This window comes from Leptonotus elevatus, chromosome 15 (assembly GCF_054856555.1).
Source record: "Leptonotus elevatus isolate MCC_2025b chromosome 15, RoL_Lele_1.0, whole genome shotgun sequence".
In the NCBI taxonomy this organism is placed as follows: Eukaryota; Metazoa; Chordata; class Actinopteri; order Syngnathiformes; family Syngnathidae; genus Leptonotus; species Leptonotus elevatus.
This window is the reverse complement of record NC_141253.1, coordinates 3,403,672-3,424,523: the sequence shown is the minus strand read 5'-3', so window position 1 is coordinate 3,424,523 and position 20,852 is coordinate 3,403,672. Positions and strand designations below refer to the sequence as shown.

Below are 20,852 nucleotides of genomic sequence, written 5' to 3'. Positions count from 1 at the left end.
TAAAAAAAAAAAAAAATCTTCAAATGACCAAGCCCATATGTATGTTTAAAAAATCAAAATGTGGCCATTAAGCTCACAAATGTTCCCACCCTTGTTTTATTCTCATGTGTCTCCAATGACTTTGACGACTGACAACAGGATGCTACATATTTCAAATATATATATATTTCACCTGAAATGCAAGGATGGCGTGGTTACATGGTGATCTTTTAGGTAAACAAATAACTCTGGAGCAGGTAAGTCAGCCGTACATCATCATTTTACATCTTTACAGTATGTACACCGTGTGACACATTCAAGTTCTTTTGACCACAATGACGCCTCCTTTCATTTGCAGCATTAATCACTTTTTCTTCCAAGTCCAATAACACTGTACAATAACGCTCCCCTTCCTTCTAAAATAACAATAAATATGTACTGTCCACTATTTGGCACATTTACATAATTAATTATAATCCCCTGAAATGAATGGAATCTATAAATAAATAAGACATGCACTACAGAGTTAAAGTAGTTTTTCTCAACGAGGGAGGTTACGCAGTTGATTAACTACAGTGTGAAAAGATCATTTGGCTTTTGCACTGGAGTGTTAGCGACAGCGTCCTTTTATTCTTTTAAGGCCTTTTAATACATGTCGTTACAAGCTAGCACCAGGTCCATTTGTAATGCCGCATTGCTCCTTGGAACCAAACTGAGGAACAAACATCGCCACGGAAGTGCGGTCTAAATCCAACGTACTGTATGAGGCAAACAAATCTCCAAAATTGCCATTGTTAGCATGTCTAGACAATGTTGCTAAGCAAAACGGCAGAACCGAGCCAAATACGTAAACGGGGTGAATTTGTATGAAGTTTTAAGTGCTGGCTGCCTTGATTCTTGACATTTATTTTGATTAGCTTATTTTAAAATTCACGTAGCGATGCTAAGACAGCAACCTAGCATCGTGACACAAGTTTCGGAAATGTGTCTAAATCTGATATGTGATGCCAACAAATCTTTGTGCCATTTTCTCGATATGACAATATTATCCTTGCATGAACTATTATTGAAATTTGTAATCTTTTCTGATGATAAATCACATGACTTTGCTACGCTGCCCCCTATTGGCGAGGCATGTAAACGTCATGGTGCCAGCTTGTCACGAAAATCCACGTGGAAAAAGATTGGAAAATTACACACGTTAAACATTCAAGCGGTAAATATTTTGAAAAAGGAGCAAAAAGTAGAAACTCCCAGCAGCAGCAGTAGCAGCAGCAGTACATAGGAGGACTACAGCGCCACCAGCAGGTTGATGAGAGGTATTGCAAAGCTAAGCACTCTAAAGGATTTAGTGCTGTGAACGTGACATGCTTAAGGCCTTGTTGGCCACGCTGAAGGAAAATGGAAGTCTTGTATGTATAAATAAGCATACTGTATGTTACACTGGGGGCAATGGTGTGTCTCGTAGGTCGGCGGAAACAAGTTTGGAAAGCAGTTTGAGCATTTATTCGGTATTGTAATGTTTTTTCCTAACATAGTGCCCCTTTTTGGCCTTATAGTAGTGAGCAATTAAACCAATCCAATCGCGTAATTTTCAGCTGATCAGTACTTGCTTTTTTCAGCTTCTGAAATTTTAAAGGTCACAAAGTGACAAAATAATTCTGGTGATCAACAAAGCCTGTTCTATAAAAATAAATAAAGTACCGATACTGCAGTGCAAGTTTGCCCATATTTGGAAATGCTTACGAAGCAGCCAACCACAAGGTGGCTTTTCCTGGTCTATTGTCGTTAACACTCTGAAATCACTCCGCCATACACAAAATGAATGGGTTCGTAGACAGCGTGCTGCACGTTGCTAAGTGCAGTGTGAAAAGGCCATAATCGGAGCTGCACGGTGGGCGCTTCCTTTGAAACAAGCTTTTGCGCTGGTTAAGAACAACGAGGTTTGGACAGAAACATTTTGCTTACATGCCCGACAATCAGGGCAAGCCGAAAAATACAACAAACGCAAGTCTGCAAAACCTGGGAAAGTAAACAGTACAAACAGCTTTCTCAAAAAGAAATGCAATAAATGCTCAACTGCTTTCCAATGGAAACGAAGAGTGGCAATGTTTGTCATATGAAATGAACCTGAGTTGTTACACTGAATGGTTGGTCTGCTTTTATACAGTATAAAATGTATACTGTGTGTTTGTGTTGTGTATGATGATGTTAGCTTAAGGCTTGTTACATGAATGGATTGAAACCTTCCTTGTCCTAGCCTATATAAAAATGTTAGTGTAAAAGAGTCATGCTACGCAGTCGTGTTGAGTCCACTCCTTCTTTGAGATCACGGTGGCTCCAGCCGGTTTCGGACCGTCTTATTTGTGGCCGTATAACCCCGCGCTTCCCTCCTTGGTGCTTCCGCTGCGTCCCCAACATCCGGCCGCCACGCTCATGCTCCGCTGCGCCGTGGCAGCCGCCGCCGTCATGCCGCGCTCCGCCTCGCACTGGCTCTGCGTTCGCTCCGTTCGGCCCGGGGGCTTTGGCGAGCCGGAGGGCGGGCCCCCGGGCTGCTGCGAGGAAATGGTGCGAAACATGTGGTTGCGCTTGCGCAGGAAGTCCCCCGAGGCGGCGCCCAGCCCGAAGCTGCCCTTGCGCAGGACCATGCGGGCGCTGGCCGACTTGGCGGGACGGGAACGCTGGTTGTACTCCAGCTGGGACAGGTGGGAGGCGTAGCCATCAGGAATGAACTGCAATAGATAACCATCATGGTCACTTAGATCATATCTCTTCCAGGAGTGTTTCTAGACCCCCATGGAGGCCTCGACGGAAGAGGGACCATAGTTTGTTTGAAAGACTGGTGGATAAATACTTAACGTTTTTCCTAATTATCATACCTGACACTGGTGTTGCATCTTTTTTGTGGGTCTTCCCACGATGTAGATGTGCGACGGTGGTAGGCCAACGTTGGCGTACACGGAAATGTCCTTGCTGGAACCATAGGCGGCAAAGATCCTCATCTGGGCCTGAGAGCATCGAGATAGAGTTAAGTGAGGAGAAAACCTCTCAGAGGGTTTCTTTTCTTAATTTTCTCCGTCCTCTTTTCTTAATTTTCTACGTCCTCAAACCATGGTCGCCCACCTCGCCGACGAGGCACTTGAGGAAGTTGGCCTTGTGGCGGAGCGGGTCGTGAACCAGGCCCTCGCAGAAGGAGACCACGCCGTGCGGGAAGTTATGCTGCGAGAGCCACGCCACCACGCGCTGCTTCTGCATGTCGGGACGTCCCGTCACATAAACGATCAGGTAGCCCAGGTCCTGCCAGTACCTAACACGCACATGCGCACGTCAACATACACGCTTTACTTTTCAGTTTTTCACTGCCATTGACGACTATAGACGTCAAAGATCCGTTTTAACAGGGTTGGCAGGAAAAGTTGACTATTCCTGACCTGAATTTAAAACAATGAAAAAAAAACTTAGCCTTATATTCCGCAAAAGGTTTATCTATTTTTTTTATTTTCTTCAAAACGGAAGGAAATAACAAATGGACAGGATGGGAACCAAACTGCCATCCTCTGATTTTTGGCTACGTCTGAATAATATACGGCAAGCTGTGTTCTAAATTTCCCTTTGAGGGATCGTAATCATCCAACTGAACAAAACGGAAATGGAAAGGACAACAGTCCTTACCTGACCACATCCACAGCTCCCGCTCGCACCTTCGGGTCGCTGCCCATGATGGACACGCTGGCGGCGAACGAGCCGTCGATGCTGAACACCACAAATTCGGTCCCGCGCGGAACCACGGTGAGGTAGCTGTCGGCAAACGTGTGGTCGCCCCTTGTCGAAGGAAAAATGAAAAGAATTTGATGTGAAAGTTAGTCGAGTTCTGTCAGGGTCAAAAGCAGAACATTTTCTTGGAGACAAGATCAAGAACAAGAGACTGAGTCCAAACTTTTCTTTTGCAAAAGGAGAAGGTCATTTCTTTGATTGCCTTCTGACCAGACAAGGCCTGCTCCTTAGCATTCATTGTCTCTCAAACAGGGTGTTTTCCATGTTACCAAGGAATTCCACCCGGGGACAATTGACCCCCACGACTCCCCACCAGTTGAGGAAATTCCTTCTTCCTCATTCAACGTACCTGACCACCATTTTGACGGGATAGACCCCAATGCCCAGTCGCTTGTTGTCGGGGAGTGCGTACGAGACGCGACCGCTGCTGTTGGTGAGCTGCGTATCGAAGTAGACCCACTCGCCCGAGGGGGGCTGCGTCATGATGTGAACGTCGATCTGCGGCAACACAAAAAACGCGGCATTATCCAGCGAATCTTGGGCGATCACTGCCATGGACGTTTGGCGCTTACCTTCTCTCCTGTAAGTGTGACCATGTCCAGCGGGCCGTACATGAAGCGACCGGTCACCGTCTGGCCGCCGCCCTCCGTGAACACGGCGTCGTTCGCGCGGTGGTTGGCCGTCACATTCTGACAAAAGGGGGAAAACATTCCATAGGTTGTCCTGGGTCAAAAGTTGATTAGAAACTTACCCGGATTTTGACATGAGTCCGTTTGCGCAACCACTTCTCCCTGGGCTTGGACGGTGTGAACTCCGATACTTCTTTACCATTCAGTTCCAGAATTCCGGAGTTCTCATGCCTCATCACCTGTGCAGGCATGATGGCGTCTTAGCAATATTCTGGGATATTTTTTTTCCAGCAGTTTTTATGAAGGTAGCACTGAGATTGAACGCAGGTGTTTTCGGGTCGAAAGATCCCCAAGAGGGACCTTCAATAGGGGAGATATCCCAGCACCTCTATACGGGTTAACGTTGAAGACCTGACCAACCTGTCTGAGCAGGAAGGACACCACGTCTGTGGACTCCCAGTACGAGGCATGGAAGAGGTGCGGCAGGGCCACGGTGGGAAACGCCGTCAGGGCATTGGGGCAGTAGAGGGCGTAGTCCATCCGCTTGCTGCCCCACCAGCGGGATGCAACTGCAAGAGTCCAATGAGATGATGTTGGAAACATACAAGCGTACTTTTAAGCCATGTTTCCACTAACAAGTCCAGTCCTGTTCAGAGCGCAGTTTTTACGATTGATGCTCAGGACTTGTTGGAATCACTGGATTATGGAGAGGACTTAGTGGAAAAGTGACTTTTCAATTCCTGCCTAATAAGACAAAGAGAGGAACGCTAGAGACAGAAAGTCACAATCAAACTAGAGATTGGATGAACGGGTCATGGCCGAGTCCGGCACCAAAGGACGGCAGGTGTAGCCTCGCCTATTGAGGAAGACTATCAGAAGAGGAAGAGGACAGCTCAGGGGGTCGAGGAAGGAGCTCGTGTCCTCACACTACACATCCCAGGGTACCTTGCTCCAAGTTCTTTAGTGCCCCGGGTGAGGTGACGTCTGCGATGTCAGTGGCGCTATCCGAGCCGGCATCCGAGCTGAGCTCCGACTCGGCGGCTCTCGGGATCACCTGCCAGGTTTTCCTGCACGAGCGCAACGACGGTGTCCGGGAGGCGAGTTTATGGTAGGTAATGGGCAGCTGGGACAGAAGACTGGGCCTTTTTTTCACCCGGCCGGCTGAGAGGACGTTTAGGCATCAAAAAAGCGAGCGTCCCGAGCAAAGTGCGGAGGCCGACTTACTGTTGGCGATGTTGGAGGCGGCGTAGGAGTCTGCCAAGCCCGACACCTGGCTCGCCAGGCTGGCCTCGCTCGCTCGGCGGTGGCAACGGATGTGCGGTACCCCAGGAGACGTGGACGGGGGCGGGTACGCAGTGTCCACTGAAATGTGAGCGCTGCTGTCTGCTGTGGAGAAACAACGCAGGCATCCAAACTAAACTGTGAGGTCCAGGTTTTCCGATTCCCATATTTTACTTGCAAATCTCTTGGCACAGCGTCAAAAAGTGGATGCACAGGTCAGTTGTGGCTTGATAAAAGGTTAGGAAACACGGGCCAACATGACACTGGGAGGAGGCGGTGGGTGCTCACCGGAGGACGGCCAGTTGAGGACGGGCACGGGGATGCAGGTCTCATTCACGCCAGTCTCCTGACTGCGATGGAGTGTCGGCTCCATCAGCAGCTGAGGGTTGCTTTGCATCGTCTCCACTGGAGGGACAAAATTGTCATTAGAAAAGGAAACTCACGGCCATAAACAAGGTCAAATTGGACCTAAACACTAAGGATTAATACAGCCATAGTGTGTGTGCCCACCCAGGAGCGCCGAGTGTCCGTCCCCAAGGGGAAAGCACTGATAGCGGGGGACGCTGAAGGGGGGCAGCACGTGGAAGCGTTTGTCCAGGAGAGGCTCCAGGCGCGAGGCCGATGGGTCTGCTGGGTGAAACAGGTTGTACACCTGCTGGCAGGCCGGACGCAGTGCCGTCACTGAACGCACCCAGAAGACAAAACACCAGCATGGTCACCCCAATTGCATTCACTACAAAGACCTTATGGATAGGCTTAGTAGCGCCACCTGTTGCCTTGACATGAGTTTAACACCCAGTCAATGAGAGGTTGTGAAAATTGAATTGGTAAGATTGCGTCCTCACCGTCCAACAAAGGCACCACCGTCTTCCTGAGGGCGAGTACCAGGCCCAGAGGAGATCCGAACAGGAAGAAGTCTGTCACCTCAAAGTCAAACTTTCCCAGGGAGCCTCCATCCAGCATGGTGCTGCTGCTGGAGCGGCGAGAGCAGGACTCTGCGTGGATCACGCTGGAGTGCAGGCTGCACTCAAAACAACACAGAACAAAATGTATTCATCCAGCTAACTAATTAATCGGCTGAAAACAGTGACAGCATTGATATGGACAAGACTCCACACAAAAATTCGGAAAAGACAACTATATTCTCTATTAAATGTGTGCAGCTTTTTTTTTTTCAGGGGACATTTTAAATTGCACAATTTTTCTTTTTGAACCATGAAAACAGGAAAAGTTTTCCTCAGAAAAACCAACACGCTTTTAATCTGAAAAAAAAAACGTTAACAAGTTTTTTTCCTGTTAAAAAAAAATACAATGAAAAAACACAACTTCTTTTAGGGGTGAAAGCACATTATTTTCTTGGCAAGTTAATAAACAACTTTGTTCCTCTCGTGCAGCTTTACATTTCCATAAAAAAAAAAATCTTGGAAAATTGCCCCCCCACCCCACTTTTTTTTTCAGAAAATGCACAAAAACCGCTAAAACCGTCAATGTGCCTTACCTGGATAAGAAGGCGTGATGATGCTTGATGGTGTCAAACTCGTAGGTGGAGGAGTCGCTGCGTTTGCGCGGCAGCTGCTTCTTGGGGTCGTCGGGACCCGAGCATCGAGGGATGTCGATGTTACTCCGGCTCAGGTGGCGACTTCCTTCCAGGGACGGCGATGACGGCGATGACGGCGACGCGCTGTTGATGACGATGCCGGGAGAAAGCAGCTCCGTGTCCTTCGCGGACGGAACGCGTGCCGTTAGCTTTAATGCTAACTTGCTAAGCTAACCGTGTAGGTATGGAGATGACGGGTGCTACCTGCACGCTGATGGCGCTGCCCCGCCTGCTACTGTTTGGACTTTCCAACACCAAAACAGAACTACTGCAGAGAGCATCAAAGCCCAGGATGCCTCCCACGCAGTCTCCAATCACACACACCTGGAAAACACAACAATGCAAGTTTGCAAGTATTTTTATTATTATTTTTTTTTTTGTGCAATTTTCCAAAAATAAACTTTTTTCTCTCAAAATAACAGACCCATTTCCCCTGAAAAAAACGCACAACTTCTTGTTGAAAACGGACCTGTCCATTGAAGGAGGCTCCTTCCAGCGACCTGATGAAGTCGGCGTACACCTGATTGGCTCTGAGGATGACGGCGGCCACGGCGTCCTGGTACTGCGGTGCTGACGTGGCGAGGAGAGGCAGCGCGGCCAGCGGGATGTGATCCTGACTGCTCGACAGGCAGCCCTCGTCGTAGCTGTACGGACTCAAGCTGTGGAGGGAGGACAAGGAGCAGGGTTTGCCGTTAATTTGCAATTGCAGTTTAAAAGGACACCCAATACTATTTAAGATCATTTGAACTTTTTTTCTTTTAAAGGGAAAACACTTTTTTCCATGTGGGAAAAAAAAATCCACATTTTACAACTCCCCAAGAAAAAAAACTAAACTTTTTTTCCCCCCTCTACTAAAGTGTAAATAAAGTGTTTCGTTTTTTTCCTCAGAGAACTTTTTTTGTTGGAAACAAAACATGCAACTATTTTTTTCTCCGAAAATTTTCTCTTTTTTTTTCTTTTTTGGACAAAGACGATTTTTTTCTTGGAAAACGTAAAAAATATAGGAAAAAATGCACAACACGACATTTTTTTCTTGCAAAAAAACCCAAAACTAATTATTATTATTTATTTATATATTTTAAAGACCAACTTAAGAAAATAACCTTCTTCCAAATGTAAGGCAAAAATAATATGTGGCTCCTAAACACAAAATGTTTCTTGCAAAAGTCTTGCGGCTTTTTTTTTTTCAGAAAAAAATATTCAACTTCCCTTGGGAGGGAAAAAAAGTTTTGACAAAAAAAACGTTTTTTCTTTGTTTCTGAAAAATTTTACAACTTTGTGGGAGTAGAAAATGTACAGTATTTCTTTTGTTTGGAAAGAAAATGACCAATTTTTCACCACTTTTCATAATTTCAGAGGTTTTTCATCCAGAGGTGGCCCGAAATTAGGAGGTGGAGCCACCTCCATTTCTTTTCAGCTGGAAAAACATTGCATAGAGACCCACAACTCACTTGGACACCAGCGAAAAGGCTTCCACGCAAACAGCGGGACACGGAACCGTGCGGATGGCGATGCGGCCCAGCGCCGCCGGGTAGTGAACCCTCATCACCGTCTCGAAGGCGCCGCTCAGCGTGTTGACGTCACCTTGCTTGCTGTTCTGTTCGCCTGCACGCACACACACACATGTCGTCTATTTAGAGCAACCACTTAACTTTCCCTTCAAGGCTGCTAGCAAAACGCCAAACAGTTTATCAATGCTAGTCCATGTTGTACCCGAGCCCGTGTCCAGAATGTTTCCCCCATGCAGGACCAGAATCAGCACGTGGATTTTGGATGGCTGGAGACATTGCTGGGACACCTGCGGGAGGCATAACCATTTGTCATTGAGTTTGGTCATATGGGGAGGAGCTAAGTTTAGCCTGGGTTGTTTGTGAAAGCTAGAGAGTTTCATTAGGTATCATGAGAAGGGCGTAAAGGACACCTCGGCGTGCGTCTCCTCGTTGGTCATGACGCCGAATTCCCCGCCCGACTCGGGATACAGCGACTCTGCGACGCAAAGGCCCACGTCACACGCGATGCAGGCACATCATGGACAAGATGGCCGCCGCGTTACCGCGTTACCTTGAACCTCGTCCACCTCGATGGTTTCCATTTTGTCCATCAGGTCGTTGGAGCTCCACTTGGTGATCTCCTTGGGGAAGGCCTCCTCGCCGTCAGAGAAACTGTCTGAAGAACACGTCAACCGCCGTCAGGTTGTCACCTTGTCCTTCATCTTTGAGTGTGTGTGTCGCAGGTGTGTGTCTCTGGACTTCACCATGCGCGTCGAAAAACTCGTCGTCGGTGCTGTCGTCGGATTCTCGCGCGATGCTCTGCATCCTCCATTCGCTCAGGCTGTGATGAGAAGGACTTCCTGCGGGGAGACGCAAGAAGCAGCCGGGCGTCATTTCGTCTGCGCCACGCTAACGTCGAACACGCTACGCGTTCGTGAGAGCTGAACGATGACATCGCCGCTTTACTGACGATTTAGAGCGGCAAATCAGTCTACGTCTACGCTGGAAATCAGGCTGTGGACAAACCTACGCATCCGTCCATGTAGTCGTTTGAATCCTTCAAAAACAAGAAGGCTAATTTTTGTCTACTCCAAGGTAAGCGTCTGTTGTTATCTTGCTAGCTAAAATGCTATCCGTACGCTAACTATTTCAAGGCCTACAGAGTATTTTGGGCTGTAGCAATCAGTTTAGCCCTGTTAGCTAAATCAGCTAAATAAGTTTTAACCTGGTAGTAACCAGCAGCAGGCGCAACAAATTCAGGCCCGACTAGTCGGCTATCTAAATAGACCGCTGTAGAAAAAGAAAAGTAAGTAGTCTGAACTGAACCGAATTAGGATGGAACAGCGTACCTCCTCTCTTGGACGACCTGTTGGAGGATCGGGACGACGTGGACCACTGCTTGGTTAGCTCCCCCCGGTTGTCCAGCACTCCCGGGTTCGCTCCGCCGGCCTCGGCCTCAACGGCGGATCCGGCGGCGGCCCGCGGCTCCTGATCCCGCTCCTGGTCCTGAGGGGCCGGGCAGCCGTTCGTCTCGGAGCCGCCCTCATCGCTGAGGCTGTACTGGGCCATCTTCTTGGCGAGGGCCAGCTGGGTCTCCAGCTCCAGCTGCCGGATGTCCTCGATGGTGAGGCCGTACCACTCGTCCTGCCAGCACCACGCCTGGCGGTGGGCTCGCACCATCACTTTGCGCAGACCTGCGAGGGGGCATTGGCGACAAGTCTAATTACGCTGGTCCCATCTCGCTTGGCATCGCTCCCGCGTCGGCCGGCGGCACTTGGGCAAATGAAGATTTTTTTTTGCTGGCCGGGTAATTAATGGCGCTTGTAAAAGGTTCGGAATTACAAGATGCTTTGAGCCAATTTCACTTAGGCTGACGGGACAAAGGGGACACGCAGAAGCCGAGTCAGTGGAATGAAAGACGGTCCTAAGAGAGAATGCGAGTCCGGTTTGGTGCCAGAAATGGAGCAGCTGCTGCTCTATTAGCTTGGAAATGATACCCGCGAGGGAGCGAGAGCCTTAATTAAAAGTGCTGCATGACTCTTTAATGTTTTTTTAGACCCAATAGGGCTGAAATCCGGGTTGTTTTTACCACTACTTAATGATAAATCGTGGCAGAAGCAGGGGTGTCAAATCCAGGTACAGAAAGCAAAAAACCTTGACACAGTTTGGCTTCATCCACAGGTGCTTCTACTCAACCGGCAGATCTCTTGCTCCCGCTAGAGTAGAAGCACGATAATTGTAGGACATAAACCCGCCCACAAAAGTGTCCTCCGAAGAAGTATATTCCGTCCTACCGACGTCGTGGATGAAGCGCTCGATCTTGGACTGCATGCCCCAGTACCGGAACTCCACTTTGCACAGCTTGTAGGCGCACATGACCGAGCGGTCGCCGGGACTCCGGTTGATCTCCTCGATCCAGTCTTCGGACAGCGGGCCTCGCCTGGTCTTGAGCGATTGGTACAGTCGGGGGTCTTCCTCCGCCAGGTACTCGTGGGGCGCGATGTAGTCCTTGACGATGTCGATGGGGTCTGCGGGGACGTCGGTGAGCGACTTCATACGGACGTGCGGCAACATTTGCCACTTACCGACTGTCCTTTGTCTCTTCTCGGCGGAGGACAGATTGAAGACATCCAATTGGTCGCCGGTGTCGGGCATGTAGTATGTCTCGATGTCTATAGAAAACTTCTCCACGAACGGACACGTGTACCTGCGGCATAACGAGAGCTGGCTGTTTAAGGGGTTTTCAGCAAGTCGTCACCATTGGTCAAGGAAACACTTGAGATCAGAAAAGGACCCCGACGGGTCACCAGACAGCACTCCATGTTTTCTTCAATGAAAAAGAAAAACATAAGGGAGGTGGGGGGGGAAACGGTAGATGCCGAAAACCGTGGCGTCACCTGGTGCGCGTGTAAGGGTAGGCGTTCCACGACTCCTCCTCCACACGCAGGGCGGCCTGCGGCAGGATGGAGCAAAACCAGGACGGGATGTGCTTGCCGATGTGGTAAACCTTGCGGGTGTACTGACCCGAGCCCCCGGGCCCGTCCTGGTACGGTTTGTTCTCCAGGATCTCCACGCCGCTGCCCTCGCCGCAGCTCTCCTCGCGGCTCTTTTTCTGACAATCGCAACAGAAACTCATTTGTTAATTACAGAGAATGCAAAGGCATTTGTTTTTTATTTTATTATTCACAATTAATAAATGTATTTTTGTGTTTTACTAAATCTATGATTTGTTTACAATAAATACATGAATCAATTATTTAAATAAATAAATATTAAATGCATTTCCTTGTATTTTATAATTTTTTATTTATTACATTAAATAAATGTATTACATTATACAAATTAACACGTTTAATAAAAAATACATTTTCAATGTACATCTATTTTTATTTAATTATTTACAATAATTAATATAATTATAAATGTCAAGTTATTTGTTTTATATAGATAAAAGTTAAATGTATAAGTTTTTTTTTTACTCTTATATTATTTAATAAATATTTTAGTATAAAATAAATTAATAAAAATGTGTATTATACTTTTTAATTGTAGCCAGTTTATTTAATAAATAAAATGTTAATTGTAAATACTTTCCATTTAATCATTTATAATAAATAAATGAAACAAAAAATGTAAAAAAAAACATTACGCATTTTTTATTTGAAATTGTTTATATGACTAATATTACTTATTGCATTTGTTTTATTTTAGGTAAACAATACAATAAAACAAGTAACATATTTGTTAATACAATAAATAGCAATTGTAAAGGTATACAGTATTTAAAAGTGTTTGTATATAAATTCTTTCTTCTTTTTTTTTACATTAGTACAATAAATACTTTTTTCCCCCATTTATTATAAGTCATTATTTAATAAAATAACACATTTAGCCCAAAACATAACGGCCAGCCAAAAATTGGACTTTGCACGTGACATTATTAGACTGGCTTTTTTTTTTTTTTTTGGTATGATGCCCTGGCATATGAATACCGCAATGCATCCCAGTTGTTAACGCCGGACAGGAAGTAGAATTCCCCCCCCCCGACCGCGCTCCGAAGGCAGGCAGCAGATGGTGGCTGCGTTCGGATCCGCTAAAGCCAGAGCTTCGTTTTTTTTGTGTGTGTGTGTGTTGTTTTTTTTAACCCAGTCTGAGATGACAGCAACCTGGCCGGCATGTTGTCATGGCAACATGGACTCGGCAGACGAATGATGGTGCGCTGATGTCACCCGTTACCGGGGCAACCGGCACACGGCTGTGACGCTGGGCCGGAAAAGGGGGAGGGGACGACGGGGGGGGGGGGCTTATTTAATTCTGCACTGAGACACTAATTACTACACGCACACACCCTGTAAACACATTGCCTGCACTTTACTTCCATAAAACATTTGGAAAATTAAATATGATGACAAGATGGTACATTAAAAGTATCTTAATTATGATACATGGCGAGTACTGATAGCGGGTATCGTTATTGGTCTGATATGATCGATGTCGTGGCTTCTTGCGATGGTTGCCAATACCTGCCACTGATACTGACATTCACAGCTGACGGAATGATTTTCATGTGAATTTTTTCCTTCGTTATCCTCCCATATGCGCAGATGTGTCCAAGTATATACAGTACATGAATTTAAGGTTTATTTTAACGCTGAGTGTGTTGCTAACGAAATGTATATTCATGTAATTTGGGTGGTATGATGACTCGTTGCCTAATTTGTTTTGTATTTATGTACTTTTTTTTTTTTTTTTTTATCTCCAACACTTTATATTTTTGGTCAATAATTGTAAAAACAACAGTTAAAGGGCCAAACGATCGTGAGACCTATTTGTGCATTAAATATGATGTAGCTATGATGCTAGGGCCCGACTAATTCGGTCAACTGACAAAATTAGCTCTTTTAAAATCGGTTAAAATTATTTTTAAATAAAAATCATCTGATTATTGTGGCCAATTAAAAAAGAATCACATTAACATATTTTAGCATAAGGCAAAGATAATGACATTCAAACATGCCTTCTGCCCAAAAAATTAAATAAAAAAATCTGCAAATTCTCTACCGATTAAATTATGAACCGATAAATTCTTTTTTTCTTCACATATTTTGAAATGGACTCATTTGCTCCCAAAAACGTATGATACATTCTATTTTAAATGTTTTAAGTGTCCCAAAAACGTATTTATATGTTGTTGTTTTTTATGCTGGAGCATACAAAAGGCTTTGATGCAGCCTCTCAACTGCAGAGAATGGTTGAAGAAATTGTAGTTATTGCAAAAACGGCCAGCAGGGGGCATCAGAGCAAAAGAGATCAACCAGGGCCATGTTGAAAAAAAAGCTCATTTACCCACACATTTGTGAATAATGATAAAACTTAGCTATATTCTAATGCTAATGGCTGCAATACTGAAACTTTTATCAGATGAAAGAAGAGACTAATCTTTCTTTTGGTAGGTTCCATGTTTTTATAGCAATAGAACAGAATATTCTGTGGGCCTTGCAAAATCAATCAAAATCCAGTAAAACAGCCGGGAGCGAAGAGGGGTTGCTTCAGTAAAAATGGCTGTGTTAATCGGCCGATTTATCGGTTATCTGGATTTTATTCAGCCAAGTAATGAAATCGGCACCAGCCTCAAAAAATACATATCAGCTGGCCTGGCCCGGACCAACCGTCTTGTACTTTATGCGTATCGACATGAAATATGACTCAACTACAGAACATGATGTAAATATGCTTCCCAGTTGACGTTAATTGTGCGCTGACCTGTATCATGTAGAGCTGAGCGATGCGGTACTCGTCCACGCTCATGGGCATGGGGATGCGGTACTCCTTGATCAGCATGGCGGCAGCCGGACCACGGTCAGCGCGTCAGGAAAAACGGGACCCGAGTCATCGTAGGCGCCTGCGGGCGAGACGAAAGGACGGTCGGTCGGAGGCGCCATGCAGAGTCCTTCGCGCCGTACTTCCTGTGCGCGTCCTCCTGCGGATCTATTACAAGGTAATCCTCAGAGCGCAAATCCCCCGGCAACCTAAATCCTCCAGCGGGCCGCTCCCGCTCTCGTCCCCGAGCGACGATCTGACCCCGGCTTTAAAAAAAAAAAGACACACAAACACACACTTGTACAAGCACACGCTTCTTCCCACGACGAAGCTCGCCACGTTACGTTCAAGAGCAGCGGCGCAAGTGTGGGAAATCAAACTGGGAGGCCGAATTCGGTCAAGGGGGGAAAAAAGGAGTCCATAAATGTTCGAACCAAACGACCGACGTCACTTTTCATGGACCGTCAGCTCACGTTTTTTTGTTGCCGGGTGAAATCTTGACACTGGTTAAAGTGCAAACTGAATTGTGCAACTTTTCACTGAGATGTCCTTCAAACGTATGCAGACGCAGACTTACATATGAAGGCCATCTTACGTTGCCACTGTTACTGACAACTTCTCTTATTTATTTATTTTTTTCCACTGAAAACACTGTTAATCGGCGTGCGTTTGACGTTAGGATCCTTGTATGCAGTCATGAGAGCAAACTTCACTGACTGCGTCGACCCATTCGGAGTCTCAATATCGTGAATTGTGACTCAGAGGTTAGATTTACATTTCATGGCAATTTTTTCCCCCGATCTTTGAGTAAGTAGCACCTTAGAAGAGAACATTTAAAGTATTTTTCTTAGCGATGAAATGTACATATAACGCTTCTTTTTAAAACAATATGTCCTACGTGCTCATTTTCACCGCAGAGTATTCAAATTTGGCGGGATAAGTGGTTGGCAACACAAGATGGCCGCCAGTGGCTTCACTTCTCCCAATAGTGAGTCCATGACTGCAAAGTCATAAGCGAAATGCTAAAAACATAGCATTTTCATACAAATAAACAAAAATTCGCAGACAAACACTAACGCAGACACAAAGTTACAAACACGCAATTTAACCCACACAAATACGCACACATAGACACGTGCACAACTCTTGCACACACGCGCACGCGGCTGTCCACTGTTAAAAAGCATTGCACGTACTACTCGCACCTTTGCACGGCAACCCCCCCTGTGCCGCCGTGTCGCCTCAGCGCGCCGGCAAACATCCCCGGTCCCGATGTCGGGCCGCATCCCGCCCTCTTCTTCCTCCTCCTCCTCCTCGTTTCTCAGCAATGTAATACCTAGAAGCTGCTGGCGTCTATCTCTACCCCCCCCCCCCCCCCCACACACACTCACTCAGGCTCTGTTGCCATGGAAACGTACGAGGCCTTCGCCTGATTTGTGGACATTTGTTGTGATGCAGCGAGTCGGGGCCGCGGCCTCCTGCTCCCCCCCCCCACCCCCCCCCCCCTCCCGTTTGTGTTGGCGAATCGAGTTCATGCACGGCCGGACTGTTTTCAAATGAACTGGGAACACAATTATAAAGGATTTTTATTTTACTTCTTTTAATGATACTTGTCACGAGTTTAGCTTATTCGAGAAGCCGCGGCACAACAGCGTTCGAGCCGCCTTTTTTTAGCGCCTATAAGACGGAGACGCCACAGTTATGAAGACGGGATACGCATGCGCGCCGTAACAAGCCCGGCTCACCGCCGTGCCCACGCGTCGGCCATGTTGGTAGGGGCGACGATCCCATCAAATGTAATGCATGGACATTGAAATGAAGTCATGACGTGCTCATTTCTTGACACATTTTCATACGCTTTTTTTTTGTGTCTGTGCCAAAACGTGACAATTTAAAAATATATATTTTTTGTATTTTTAATTATGGAAAGTTATTCCCAGTACCCTTGTCATAATTGTACGCCGTTTAATATGGTAAAATTGCAATATTAGAAGAAAAAAAAGGCAGAAAGTGCACATTTATCTTCTATTGTGTGTTATAATGAATAATATTAAGAGAATAAAGTTTGAAGAATGATGAAGTTGCTATGGCACAACAGGAAGGTGTCTCACACACACACACACACACACACGCACACACACGCACACAGCCGACTGTGCATGACAATGAGCTTTGTGCACGTGTGTATGTGACACCTTCCTGTTGCATGATGCCACCGTCTTCATGTTGCGACATCAAGTTGGTACTTTGTGTGTGCGCGCGTGTGTGTGGCATGTATATGTGCATGTTTAGTGCTCAAGCACACCCATCAAATGTAATCCATGACTTGTTGATGGCTGCTCCGCCCTGCTTGCACACACACACTCGCCATTATCATGGCCAGACGCACGCGCTAACACAATCAAGCTGTCCACACGTCAACATGTGTTTCTGTTGCGGCCTCGTTTGTCATAATGTCGTTAACACCTTTACACACACACACACACACACACACACACACACACACACACACACACACTCCTTTTTCAAAGACAGCTGCCCTTAAAATAAGAAAACACAAAACACCCTGACTTTTATATTTTACTTTGTGAACGACAAACGGAATATTTTTGCAGAATATTGACACTTTATTCTATTGAAATTGGGAATTTATTCTCCGAATTTCCATTTATTTGCGAATAAATAGAATCAATAAAATCCCAATTTTCCTGGTCCATGCTTTGAGGAGAACAATACAATCCCGCGTAGCGCCATCCCATCCTCAAGCTTTAGTGGGCAACAATACCCCGTGCCACAAATGATGTCATTCCAAAAAACAAGACGCCACTGACCTGAGCGGCCGTCCCGGAGAGGTCAAAGTGTTCTGGCTGACATTTGACAAGAGACAGGCGGGATGCCGATGCACCCGAGGCTATAGCGACAACCCCCCTCATGTGACGACACAGAGAAAGGCTATTTTTAGCTCTACGGGGGAGGGGGGGGGCATGGTGGGGGTTCACCGTCACGCTTCTCCAATACTGAAATTTTAATTCCACTAGGAGAAAGAGTCAGGAAATACTGCAAAATAAATCATTTTAAATATGGAAAAATTGTCAATATTGATTAATAAAATGTATCAATAATATAATATTGTGGAGGGAAAAACATACATAAAAATAATTCCATAAAATCATAATACTGTAGTGTAAAATGTGTCAAATATAATCATAAAACAAAAAAAAAGGATGGAAAGCAGTTAATCATATTGATCATCAAAATTAGTACAAATTTAAAAAAACAAGGAAGTTAAAGTAACAATAATAGTAAAGTAATAATTGTGACAAGATTGCAAAACCAGTGAAACAATAAAAAAATACATTAATTAAATAGTTAACAAGGTCCCCAAAAAATGGGGGAAATGTGTAAAAATATGAACAAATTGAATTTTTTTTAAATGTGACACTAAAATCCCAAAAAAAAAAAAAAACATTAAGTAAAATCTAAAAGTGAAAATTTTAAATTTAACCTAAAATCCACAAAAATTGTATCAACACAAAATCGTAAAAAAAAAAAAAAACATTAAAAAAAAAAGTGAAAATAGTTTAAAAATTGTTAGCACAAAAATGTCATTTGTTCAATTTCAAAATGTAAAACTTAAAAATAACATTTGGAATGAAATGGTGGCCCCGGACGTGGTGGGGCCAGTCCACGGTGTAACTAAAGCACGAATGACTTTTGAGTAACGGCGGCGCCAACAAAAGCGTCCTCAGGCCTCACCTGACTCGTCTTCATTACGCTGAATGCAACCAAACACCACAAAAACAAGACAAATTCCATTCTGACAACAGTTGCTTGCCATTTCACCACAACAAAACTATTGAACAAGAACAAAACTGTAAAAATAAAATGGCCACTTAACAAAATAATGTCGTCGTTTAACAAGAATAATCGCAATTTACCAAGAATAATGTTGTAACTTACCAACACTAAAGTCCATAATTTTCTAATAATGCGGTTGTCATTTTAGGAGAAAATAATTGAAAGTTTTTATTCAACAAGTATAAAATAATGACAACTTGAACAAAAATCAACCAACATAGTTACCAACTATAAAGTCATCAAGAACTAAATTTTAAATAAATAATTATTATAAAGTCATCAAGAACAATTTTTTTAAATGCAACTTGTCATTTAACAAGAGTAAAATCATCATTTAAAAATTATGAAGTTGAAATTGAAGTGGAACAATCTAAAAAAATCTAATCAAAATGTATTGAAAATACATGTGTCATTTCATAAAAATAAAAATAACTCCTTAACAAAAAATGAAGTTGTAGTAAAAAAAAAAAATCCTAATTCAACTGCAATAAAGTCCGCCATTTACGAGAATCCTCAAAGGTCGTGTGTGTGTGTGTGTCTATTCGCACTGTTCATTGACATGCTGTGTTTACCCAACTAAAAATAGCGTCTAGTGACGTAGCAACCCGTGACAGGCTCACCCCCGCATTAACCCCCCCCCCGAACACACACACACACACATCATCATTACTGTACTGCTATTGATATGCATGCGGCTCACACGAACATGAGGAAAGGAGTGTGCGTGTGGTAATAGTAATCAATAGTGTGACTCATTCTTTCTGCTGTGGCTACTTCCTAACAGCATTCATTAGCCCAAACACAATCTTTGGGCCCCGTAATCACATCCTGCCAGGCTCCGTCTTCTTCTCTGGTTGGCATCACACCAAGAAATGAAGATAAGCCGCACATCATTAAAACAGCGCGCCGGCTAACTGCTAGCATGCTAGCACATGACCGTTCCGCAATTCTTATTCCGGGGCGACGTCATCGGACATCTCGAGAAGATGCTATAGATTGTTAGCATCCGGGCTCACTGTTAGCATTCCAGCATGCTAACACGCAAGGGGATCGTTTTCTTACCACGATGTGATTTGACGCCAGTTCATCTGTTAGCCAGGCCGCCGCTCGAGCTAACTGCTAGCATGCTGACAAACGCTGAAACAGTATTAACAGGATACATGTTGCCTTTTCTAATACTACTTAACTAGCGACTAATACTTAAGCATTTTTATAATTTCATATGTACTGTATCTGTGACCAAAAAGCAAAGCGTGGAGAGTCTCCGTCACCAAAATGCACATATGATGGCGATGAAAGGTGCGCCGATTCTTCAAAAACTATCCACACACTTTCATTATTCTTGACCATTCCCTCTCTTTGGGACAATCGCGCCATGTTTTCGTGGTTCAATAACAAATAATACAGTACACTTCAAAACATGACACTTGGGTCGCAGTTTTTCCCGACGTGTGGCGCTCGATCGCTTCGCGTTGTTATTTGTATGTATTGTGGTTGTGTGTGTACATTAAAATTGTACGTGTGTTTGTTTATGATTGTATATATTTGCAAGAGTGCACGTGCCTGTGTGTGCGTGTATTTTTGCATACATGCGTATCTTTGTGTTTGTATTGTGCATAAATTCATATTTGTGAATGCATGTGTCGTGCGTGTATGTGGTTTAATGCGAACGTGCGTGCGTGCGCGTGTGTGTTTGGATGGGCTTTTCACTGCGTCTGACTGTTTCGTGTTTGTGTGTATTTGTGTGTACGTGTTTTTGCATGAATGTGCTTTTTGCCCAAATTGTTGACGTCATGCGTCACTCTTGCATCCATCCATGGATTCGGGCGGCGGTGCTCACCTGAGGCTCGGCCGGCCGGCGATGGTCAATCTCCGGCTGTCTTCTCCCCGCCGCGGCGGCGGCGGTGGTGGTGCGGCATGGCGGCTCGCCGACGTCGGCTACGCGGAGGTTCGACGTCCGGGAGTTGAAAGGATTTTCCGTCCTCTGGACTGGCCTCTCACAGGACGTCGCACGTCCCCTCGGTGCGCCCCATCTTACGCTCTGGGGTGTCGTCGTCTGACTCTGGTGTTCTCCGTCCGTCTGTCTGTCCGTGACGTCAGTTTCAGGTTGGCGCTGACATCACAGAGCAGGTGAAAAAGAGGAAATGGTGACCTCTAGCGTGATACTGAGGCATTGCAAGCACGTCCCTGAGTACATTTCTGGGGGGCTTATCAAATGACAGCTTCTATGACATAGAACACAGAATCGATGTGTTACAAAGTTATTCAGTAGATATTGACTTTAAAAAAAAATCAGGTTTAAATTTCCGCCATTGAGCGCTTTACAAATGACGTCATCGTTTGTTTTTTTGAATCTCTGATTGGTTGGTCAAAGGAAAACTTCGAATCCACTTCGACTAGCTAGCAAAGCTGTATTTTGTAAAT

The 20,852-nt window shown here is 45.1% G+C and overlaps 1 protein-coding gene and 1 long non-coding RNA gene across 3 annotated transcripts; one reads left to right on the top strand and one right to left on the bottom strand.

Annotated features, from left to right (window-relative positions):
- Positions 1-80: 80 nt before the first annotated feature.
- pitpnm2 (phosphatidylinositol transfer protein, membrane-associated 2) lies at positions 81-20,547 on the bottom strand. Of its 2 annotated transcripts, XM_086096042.1 has the most exons (27): positions 20,269-20,547; positions 14,514-14,652; positions 11,648-11,862; positions 11,336-11,457; positions 11,045-11,278; positions 10,100-10,444; positions 9,515-9,610; positions 9,322-9,426; positions 9,182-9,246; positions 8,974-9,058; positions 8,712-8,865; positions 7,730-7,919; positions 7,465-7,584; positions 7,162-7,382; positions 6,509-6,684; positions 6,174-6,344; positions 5,952-6,068; positions 5,607-5,768; positions 5,328-5,543; positions 4,803-4,951; positions 4,505-4,621; positions 4,326-4,442; positions 4,103-4,251; positions 3,652-3,801; positions 3,103-3,286; positions 2,859-2,987; positions 81-2,711 (listed from the first exon to the last, which is right to left on the bottom strand). In XM_086096042.1, exons 2-27 carry the CDS (start codon positions 14,589-14,591, stop codon positions 2,340-2,342), a joined length of 4,239 nt encoding a protein of 1,412 aa, XP_085952168.1. In that variant the 5' UTR covers positions 14,592-14,652; positions 20,269-20,547; the 3' UTR covers positions 81-2,339. The 2 variants fall into 2 exon arrangements, with proteins under 2 accessions (XP_085952168.1, XP_085952169.1); XM_086096043.1 differs by lacking the exon at positions 5,328-5,543 and having other exon boundaries at positions 20,269-20,546.
- On the top strand, positions 1,011-8,285 carry LOC147161575 (uncharacterized). Its single transcript, XR_015097203.1, has 3 exons — positions 1,011-3,264; positions 7,122-7,601; positions 7,683-8,285. It is a non-coding gene; the product is annotated as an uncharacterized LOC147161575 (long non-coding RNA).
- Positions 20,548-20,852: the final 305 nt, after the last annotated feature.

Bases quoted from the DNA above. Each gene is read 5' to 3' on its own strand.
- pitpnm2 (XM_086096042.1), bottom strand. From the start codon at position 14,591: ATGCTGATCAAGGAGTACCGCATCCCCATGCCCATGAGCGTGGACGAG. The intron at 11,279-11,335 runs GTAAGTGGCAAA...ACGTCCCCGCAG, and splicing joins GAAGAGACAAAGGACAGTCG to ACCCCATCGACATCGTCAAG. The intron at 10,445-11,044 runs GTAGGACGGAAT...GCCCCCTCGCAG, and splicing joins GCGCTTCATCCACGACGTCG to GTCTGCGCAAAGTGATGGTG.